The 10,491-nt window shown below is 37.8% G+C and overlaps 1 protein-coding gene across 1 annotated transcript; it reads left to right on the top strand.

Annotated features, from left to right (window-relative positions):
- The first annotated feature begins 4,511 nt into the window (after nt 1-4,511).
- LOC140150016 (craniofacial development protein 2-like) lies at nt 4,512-10,416 on the top strand. Its single transcript, XM_072172021.1, has 2 exons — nt 4,512-5,699; nt 10,366-10,416. Exons 1-2 carry the CDS (start codon nt 4,512-4,514, stop codon nt 10,414-10,416), a joined length of 1,239 nt encoding a protein of 412 aa, XP_072028122.1.
- Nucleotides 10,417-10,491: the final 75 nt, after the last annotated feature.

Below are 10,491 nucleotides of genomic sequence, written 5' to 3'. Positions count from 1 at the left end.
CAAATTAGAGCATTTGAGATTGTTCATCAGGTGGTAAAAGTTCGTCGGCAGAGTGCTACACTATCGTAAGTGCAGTTTGGACAGTTTTACAGGAGGAGCATTTTTGTGTTTAGCGTAGCTGTTTGTTTCCAAGTAGCCATAAAATGACATGGGAATGTAAAGCAATTTGATTTTAATAATATGAACTATATAAATGGTGTTAAAGTTAATAAATCGATGAATTATTTACTGATTTAGATGTCGTAAGTGTCACATACGATAGTGTTACACTCAAAGTGAAATGAGTGCAGAGTGCAACACTATCGTATGTGCCACATACGATAGTGTAGCATGCATTGCTAAATTAGGATATGCGTAATATCGGCTCAAATATCCAATATTTTGTCATTTTATGTTTCTTAACAAGTGTTAATTTATTTTGGCATATAATATTTACAATAGCAAGACACCTTTTGCCGTAATGTTATCTGTCAAGATTTATTATTGAATCTAAAACTAAAAACACCGGATTTATCGTCTCTATTACCAGTCATGGGAGCTATGAACGTAGCCAGCATGATGACAACGCACACAGCCGTCAGCGTCACAGCCAGTGATGTGTCAGAGACTGTTTTGCACTTACGATGGTGTAGCATTCCGTGATTTTGTTGTTTAGGCCTAATAAAGTAGCGTATGTGGCACATACGATGGTCTTGCAGCAAATGAAAAACAAAATTAGCGTGCAAGACTATCGTAAGTGGCACATACGATAGTCTTGCATGCATTAATTAAAATTGCATTGCACTTACGATATTTTATTTTATTAATTAAAAAATAATTAGGCAATTTTGAAACTTAAAACCTGGTTTAAAATGTGCGTTTTTATATGGCCTTCCATAATTCGTCAAAATCTCATTTTGGCCAAAAATGTCACTTACGATAGTGTAGCACTCTGGCGACGAGTTGTTCCTGAGAGCATCCGAAAGTCCCGCTGCCTTTAAATTTCAAGCCGTAACAGTATCAGAAATGTTGAATGATATCAGGCAGCTGTTAATTGCCTAACCCACCCCTCCCCAAGCCTCGAAATAAGCAGGCACCCAGGAGCCAATGGTCATAACATTTTGGCTCCTGGTCCACACCAAAACCAGGCTCCTCTTTTTTTTATAAATAGAGCCTGTTAGTTAAATCGGTTTTTGTATGTAACATGTACAATCAAAAATTAAATGACTCATAGCTCTTTAAAAATGCCTCCTGGTTCACTAGATAATCACAGGACCAGGAACCGCTTTTTCCAAATGTGTGGTTCCTGATCCAGATCTGCTTATTTCGATGCTTGCCCCTAATAATATAAACCCCGGGCCATCAACACCTGCCCCCCCCACATCCACACACCTCGCTCTGCTTTCACTTTGCAATGGAGCTTATAACTCCCCATTAATAACTCAGGAAATCATTTTGTATTCTTACATGTCAAAACTAAGCATACGCCTGTCATTATTTTGCTATCGGGGTAGCACTTCATTATATTATATGAGATCTACTAATGACGCCTACTAATTTCAAAAGACTTTTTGGCAACATTATCAGTGATAAATATAATAAAAGTTGTCAATGAAACAATAAAAGCGTCTAAATCATGATGACGATAGATCCAATGGGAAACAAGTGTGTGTGTGTGTGGGGTGGATGACAAACCATGTGATGGGTGATAGCGAAAGGGGGGGTCTTAATTTAAGGGCTATTCATTGATCCCAGAGAAAGTATAAAATGGTAAAACAAATTTAAATTCTATATAAAATGCCTAAAAGTGAAGGATAAATCATTAAAATTGTCATTAGATACAGTATTTTAAAACGTTTTGGCAAGAACCGAGGAAAGCAGTATAGCAGTATATTGATAAAATTATAGCCCCGTTCCATATTTTTTTAATCTTTTAAATCTCCTCTTGGGATTGTTCTTCATTATTGCCAATGCCAATGCCATGGTTGCTTTTTATAGTCTGGTACAACTGTTATATTATGTTTGACATATTTAATCAGTGGCGTAGATTTCTTTTTTGACATGGGGGGAATGGAGTTGGAAAAAATTGAAGTATAGTCAATCGAGCGACAATATATGGCAATTATGGTACAATTGCGCGCTAAGTGCTTGAAAAATTTTGGTATTTTGAAGCTAAACTGATGAAATATGGTGTAAAAGTAGAATAAATGCGCGCGAAGCGCGTGAAAATTTGCACTTTTGGGGCTAAAATGGGCAAATATGAGGTTAATTTGATCAGAAACCCATTATCAGGCATCGACATGAGGGGGGGGGATGACTGTATGGACCATCCCCTGCCAAAATATTGGGGGGATAAATCCCCATCCCCAGGATCTACGCCTATGCATGATATTTTTGGATTTGAGTATATTTTGATGTTTTTCATAGTGCAATAGTATTTTGGTTAAATTAATATTTTGCGCGCAATAATATGACCGAGTGCTTTTCTGATCTAATACTTTTTTCCCTATAGATGCAATTTTTGATGTCTTTTAAAAGTTTTCTTAAAGTGTTTAATATTTATATGTATGTTCAAATTGTAATTTTACATGTAATTTGGCCGTTTGGCCACGATATGTGTAAAATAAAATACCGATATTAAATAATAATAATAGCTGATTTCTCTACTAAGTAGAGAAATTACAGATTCATGTAAAATAACTTACTTTGTCTTTAATACAGGGCTTAAGGTTTGCACATCGAAACTAACAAAGATACTGGACAAGGTGCTAAAATCTAAATTTTGCTGATATATGGATTTCTACATTCTCCGGATGAAATCACTGAACAGGCTTTTTACAGCCCTACATACATGTAGGCCTACTACGCATCAGTCATATTCACCATAGACCCTAGAAAATAACGCCACTGAGCTATATGGAAGTCCCCCCGGACAAGACAAATTTCAATACCATTTAAAGTTAAAAGTACTTGCCCACTGAAGCATGATTAATAGCTGCTAATATTGCATAATATTATTACTATAGTCTGGTCAGTACTAAAATCGCAGAGTGATTTAAAAATATTACTATAGTCTGGTCAGTACTAAAAGCGCAGAGTGACTATATTTATTGCATTTTTAATTAAAAGAACCACTTTTTAGGTAAGTTACACAGCTGAAGTTGTGATAGTATTGAGATACAACGATATCATGGTATAAACAAGAATATGTTCCTTTGGTAAAAATGTCTATAGTCTCTACCCTTAAATGGGCAGGAGAGGAAATTGAATTTGGTTCGAGGAAACGGTGTTTCGAAAAAGCTGTTATACGCTCCGGGAACATCAACTGTCCATCCCTGACCCTGGACAAAGATCAATACGAAAGTGCCGGTTGGACTTTATAATGACGATGTCTTGTCTAGAATCGGATAGACCTTAATATGATAACGTCATGTCAGGATGTTACGATGTAGTGCCCTCCCCTGAACATCAACAGTTTGTCCCAAATAGGATATATTTCTAGTCCTTGGTCACGGTTCAGTCTCGGTAGTCCTTGTCTTTACCTTATGAGTAGACAAAACATGTGAGGTACTTTTCAATTTGATCGCATTATTTTGATTTAACTTGGCCGCCATTATGGATATGATACCATTAACCACACTCAGACAATTTGCCACTATCATAACTGCACATTTCTGCATAGAATAAACAATTAAATCAAACAAGATTATGCTGTTCTTTCAAACAATTATTTCCCTTATTACCTCAGACTACAGAGCCACTAATATATGTTTTCAATATTGTATTATAAAACAAAATTATTCTTTGAGTGTAGTGTCATTATTGTCTACTACAACCTTATATCTCAAACTGGTCATGAAACGATTGATCCCATCCATTAATACTGCGTATATGAATTTAAAAAACAAGTCAACACACAGTATGCTCATAACATCCACAAGCGCTATATACTTAAATCGCACTTAAAACGATAATGCAATAATGGATCATGTAGCTTACTTATAAAAACGAAAAAAAAGCTTTTATGCATTGTTTGTAACCATCTAAGAAGTAGTCGGCGTTTAAATGTATTAAGGGAAGGCTATAGCCGAGGCTATAGCCGCGGAGCTGAAAGTTACCCTTACCAGCACCCTACTACCATCTTAAGGGGCTGGGTTTCCCACTGGATGTTTTCAACATCCTTTGGGTGCTCCATGTGTTTTCCTGCTTATACTAGTTCTTCCTCCTTCTCATCATCCAGTTGTCTAGGGTTTAATATTTAGTTTTAGTCTTCAGCTTCGTTTGCATGGTAGGACAGAATACCTGTTTCAGGTACTTCTGTAGGGTAGAGACACCTGAGTCTGGGAAAAATCGAGACTTCACCGATGCCGCTGAGGGGTACATACACACAGATCTCCTCGGCAGGCGACCAGGTGTATCCCCATATGATTTAGTATGGGTGGCAACTGGACTAAATGCTGAAACCTTTCCTTTATATCCTCTATGACAGAAGGAGTGGCGACCTCTGTCTTATTCAGCCATTGACAAGAAATATGAGTTTACATTTAAGCACCAGGGTTAAAGCCCCTGCTATGAAGTCTGGACCATCTAAGTCACCGTTAGACTATGCTAACATCAATGACGGTTTGATCTCAAAGCCAGTTGATACCATCCCTGGACGGACCAAACCTGATGCAGATAAGGATGGTCAAGGCAAATTTGTACAAAGGAAAAAACCATTTACCATCAGCACTTTCAACATCAGAACTCTCAACTCACTAGCCAAAAAAGAAGAACTTGCTCATGAAGCCGCACATTATGGCATTGACATCATATGTCTGCAGGAACACCGGATTTGTCACAATGACTCCCTCTTGCAGGAAGATCTGAATGGATACAGATTAGTCACCTCTTCAGCATGGAAGAACCAAAGGAATGCTGCCACTGGTGGAGTAGGCTTCTTAATCTCACCAAGAGCCATCAATTCCTGCATGTCCATTATTAGTCATAATGAACGGATTATGGAAATTTCTCTGCTGGGCAATCCAACATCCACAGTTCTCTGCTGCTATAGTCCACATAACGAACAACCTGAAGAAGCTGTTATCTCCTTCTACCAAGAACTCTCTTCTACAGTTAATGCCATCCCAGCTCATAACTTACTTATAATTGGAGGAGACTTTAATGCTCAGCTTGGGCCATTGGATGCTCTCTTCACACCTGCTAAAGAAACCAATAGAAATGGCAACCACATGAAAGACTTCCTGCAGGAACATAACCTCATAGCCACAAACACAAGGTTTCAAAACCGCATCAACAGATTATGGACACATAGGCGTCCTAATGGCCAACTAGTTCAACTAGACTTTGTCCTGGTAAGAAAGAAGTGGATCAACTCAATCAAGAATTCACGTGCATACAGCTCCTTCGAGGGTGTGAACTCGGACCATAGGATTGTTTCATGCAAATGTCAAATCAGCTACCGGAAATGCAGAACTTCCATGAAAGACCCAATGAAACGTATTGACTGGAAGAAGGTTACCAGAGACACCATCCTGGGTGAGCAGTTTGTGGTAGCAGTCTATAACCGCTTCAGTTCTCTACACGATGAGCTACAAGAACCCAATATTAGCACCACTTATGATACCTTAGTTGCGGCTAATGAGGAAGTTGCACTGGAGATGCTCCCTAAAAAATCAAAGCAGTCCTACAACATTGCTGCATCAGACAAAGTCACTGAGGCAAGAGATGTCTTAAAGAGTGCATCTATGAAACACAATGCTAGATCCACCCGAGCATCACAAAAGCTCCTCGAATCGGCCAAAGTTACTCTTGATAAAGCCTACACAGAAACTCTGGAGTCCTCTATTCAAAAGAAGACAGAGGAACTTGACAACCTCCATCATGAATATAAACATGCAGCTTCTTGGGAACTCCTCCGGGAGATAACTGACACCAAATCTGCTCCTGTGGTTAGAGTGAAAGGCAATACATCTGAAGAGCGTCGTGACAACTGGTTTCTACACTTTTCCAACTTACTAGGGAAACCAGAGCAAGACGTAAACCTTGAAGATACGTTCTTTAACAGCAATGTCTCTGACGATCTCCCAATACACACTGGTCCATTTACTATGGAGGAACTGCAAAAAGGTCTGAGCAAGCTCAACAAGTCAAAAACTCCTGGTCCTGACAACATACCAGCCATTGTTTGGAAAAACCCACTCTTCCATCAGCAACTGCTTGATTTCTGTAATGAAACCATGAAGGAAATAAGCCAAAAGCCTTGTCAAGATCCACAAGTATACCTCTCCCGAAGAAGGGGATCTTTCACAACCATCAAATTATAGAGGTATCACACTGTCAGCACTTGCTGCCAAGCTGTATAACACTATGCTGCTCAACAGGATTTCTCCTCATCTAGATCCTATTCTCAGACGTAACCAAAATGGTTTTCGCAAGGGTAGATCAACCACACCACAGATTCTAGCCCTTAGAAGGATAATAGAAGAGCTTAAAATCTCAAAGAAGCAGGCATATATTGTGTTTGTTGACTTCTCAAAAGCTTTCGACAGTGTTAACCGGAAGGCCATGCTGCATATTCTTCGTAATTATGGGATCCCTCAGGAGATTGTGAATGCTATTGCAATAATGTATGATAATCCTTCAAGTTTTGTACAAACAGGTGATGGACCAACTGAAGAGTTTCTCTCTACTGCTGGAATCCTGCAGGGCGACACCTTGGCCCCTTACCTTTTTGTGATAGTGGTAGACTATCTCCTCAGACAGTCGATAGACACTGACAAGTCCAAAGGGATTGACATCATGCCCAATAAGACGAGCAGAGAGAAGAACAAGTATTTAACCGATCTTGACTACGCAGACGACATCGCTTTAACAGCTACGTTATCACAAGATGCCCAAGATCTTCTGTCATCTTTAGAAGATGATTCCGCCAAAGTTGGCCTCTTTCTCAATTCCAAGAAGACAGAATATATGTGTATTAATGGAGATAAGAACCCAACTCCAATCCTTTCTCGGGATGGCACACAACTCAAGGAGGTGTCGGACTTTAAATATCTTGGTTCATTTGTTGCCGACAGCAAGAAAGACTTTCTGACTCGCAAAGCTCAAGCATGGAAAGCTTGCAACAAACTGCACACCATCTGGCAGTCCAACATATCAAGAAATACCAAGCTTGCCTTCTTTAGAGCCTGCATAGAGAGTATCCTCTTATATGGAAGTGAGACCTGGACAATGAAGAAAGATCTTCAGGACCGTCTTGATGGTACCTACACCCGGCTGTTGATGAGGGTTCGAAATATATCCTGGCGTGAACATAAAACCAAAGCAGAGATCTATGATGGTGTTCCACAGGTGTCCTCCATCGTTGCTCAACGGCGAGCCAGATTTGCAGGCCACTGCTACCGTGCAAAAGACCAAATAATTTCAGATGTCATCTGTATGAGGCTTCCACGAACATGTAGAGGAAGAAGACCATTCAACTACATCGACTGTGTGGCAAGGGACGTCAATCAAGAAATTAATGACCTCCCAAATCTGATGGCTGATAGAGATTCCTGGAAAAGAATCGTAAACTCTTTCTCGGATGCGTCCGCAAGATAGATAGAAATGTATTCAAAATCTAAGTCAGTTTGTAAATTTGCACAGTGTAATTCAAGCATATCTCGAAGAAGATGCGGTTATTTTAAGTCTACAATATTATTATTATTATTATTATTATTATTATTATTATTATTATTATTATTATTAAAGCACATTTCTAGAGCGCTCTACAAATAACACAGCGCTTTTGCTCCAAAACAAAATACATATGAAAAACTAAATAAAAACAACAATATAAAAATTACACATTAGGAAAAAGGTACGTCTTCAGAACCCGCTTTAAATTCCAATTCTAAACTAAACTTGATTACACATAAAGTTTAAAATTATGCAATACAATGAACTGCATCTTCCGAAATTCCACAATGTGATGTCCCAAGAATGTACAATATATTATAAAGGCCTACAATAAATAAAAGGAAGCATTGTAATGGAATATAGATTGATGATTTCTATAGCACTAATGCGCAAACTTGATGGATCTCTTATGTTGCATTATGTTGTAAATCGAATATCACTAGAATCGGTTCTGATTGTCGGTACGACAAATAATAATTAAATGTGTTGTACCATCTGAAAAGTTTATGTTTAAGGAAAGCAAATTATGCTTTAATAAGGTACTACAAACCGTTGACGTATCATAACAGAATCAAAGTAACTCGATATGTTTGTTGTGCATTAGAATGCAGCCTCACACTATAGGTTACCTGCTACGTATGTAATGCATTCATCTGTTTAGCATATTAGTTAGAGATTTTGAGTTATTTCATAAGATTTTGTATTCATACTAAAATGTCAGGTATCTATTTAAAATGTAAATTCATAGCACAGTCGATTGTCTGAGTGAATGTAATACCATGAATTGATTGCAAAAGGTCTCGCAAAATCTCACTGCAGCGTCTTACATGACATAAACGATCTTAGCTTTCCACTAAAGTACTCTTCAGAATTAATATTCTCCTTACGTTGACTCCTTGAATTCATTGAAATATGAGTGCAGCCATCGGAGTGTTTTAACACATATTCATTACGTATCCAACGCAAAATCGTTTAGTAGAGTCTTCATGTAAAGGGTTTTGTTTTGTTTTGTTTTGTTTTGTTTCGGGTTTTTTCTGCATCTTCTCTCTCTCTCTCTCTTTCTCTCTCTCTCTCTCTCTCACACGTTAGGTTCATATTTATATTTTCGTCATTGACAGATCAAATTAGTTCAGTCGTTCAAACTAAAGATTATCATGAGGGTTTTGGTTATATATTACATGTAAGGCTGTATAACCATCAACATGTAAAATTGACCAGGTTGTTTAAGCCATTCGCTCTAATGACCATTGAACTGGATTGAATGAGTTGAATACACCCAACCGTCTTGTGTCCAGAGGCAACAATTCCTGTTTAATGGTAACCTGTTAGGTTAATGGATTGGAAAACTGTCGCATTGCATAATAAACATCCGTTGGGGATTGAGGCTGATGATATAGTTTTTGAAGAGTTTTGTGGCCATTAGCACTGAATTAAGAAGTGTTATTACATTTTTGCTGCCACAAAGATGTTTTAATGTTGTAAATAAGACCAATGGAGAATCACGTGACAATTATTGGAAGCGACGAAATCTATTCTAAACATGACTAAATTGTGTCATTTTTAACTAACCAGCTTTGGTATTCAGATGATAATTGAGACACGTAACCTCTGGATGACCTATAAAATCCAGACCGTTTACATTACATTACATTTTAACATTCGACTACCAGTTCTTCTAGCCAATAGATAATATATACCTTCACAAGATAACTAAGAAAACCAAAGGACCTTTACATGACATGGGAAAAGATTGTTATGTTTTAAACATTTATAAAATAATGTGTCAGGTTACAGCTCATTATTTGACAAACCTTGGTTTAATCACCATAGTTGACCCCACCCTTCAATAATCCAATCCAGGAAACTAATGTACATCTTCCAATATTCGACGAAGTTGTGTCCCATAAAAATCACAGTCATCTTCAACAATTTGTTCGATGTACTTTTATGTTTATCTACGACTACAAGGCCCACGTAGTTTAACATATCATTCTGGCTAAAAGTGATTTTCCGCTAAATATGATAAAGTAACTTGTCAGGATTGTTTTCCCTGTTGTAAATCCTTTCTTTAGCACGTTCAGTACAGCTATTTTTTCCATTACGAAATCCATCACATACCGTTAGACTACAAAGCCAAAGCAGCTCTGTTCAAAATTTGTTCAACGATGAGCCACTTTTAAAACAACATCTTTTGAGTGCATTATGAGTGTTATTGATTTAAATTAGAATAATAATATTAACATACATGGGAAAAAATTAGATGAGACAAGCATAAAATCATGTGCAAATTATAAAAGACCAAGTAGGTCAAATGTGAGAAACATCTCTATGTTCAGCCATTCCAGTCAAACGACCAACAAACATGAAAGTATAAAGGAAGGCAAACTTTTGAAAAGCCAAACCCTAACAAATTTCAAAATCCTAACATAATGTTCGTTACATTACATGTTATAAAAGGTCGTCTTAGTCGTGTCACCGACCGCCACAAATCCACTATTTAGTAGATGTTTATCTATACCTGCCCTCATGGACTGAAATAAAACGCCAAAAATCCTATGCCAGTAGTAAGTCGTGTCACCGACCGTCACAAATCCAGCATTGAGTAGATTTTATCTACGTCTGATCCTCATGGAATGAAATAAAAGCAAAAAGATGATGCCTCTTGTACTTTAAAAAGCTTATATTCTTGTTTTCTTGATTTCAAAGGCACCACTTATCGATTTTAAATGGGCTGCGGAGTTCATACAGTACGGTTAACATTCACCATGACTAGGTTAAAATTCACCATCTTCTTCTTCCTCTGCTTCTTCTTCTTCTTCTTCTTTTGCTTCT

This window comes from Amphiura filiformis, chromosome 4, assembly GCF_039555335.1.
Source record: "Amphiura filiformis chromosome 4, Afil_fr2py, whole genome shotgun sequence".
Taxonomy (NCBI): domain Eukaryota; kingdom Metazoa; phylum Echinodermata; class Ophiuroidea; order Amphilepidida; family Amphiuridae; genus Amphiura; species Amphiura filiformis.
The sequence above is the reverse complement of the archived record's forward strand: the minus strand, read 5'-3'. Positions and strand labels throughout refer to the sequence as shown.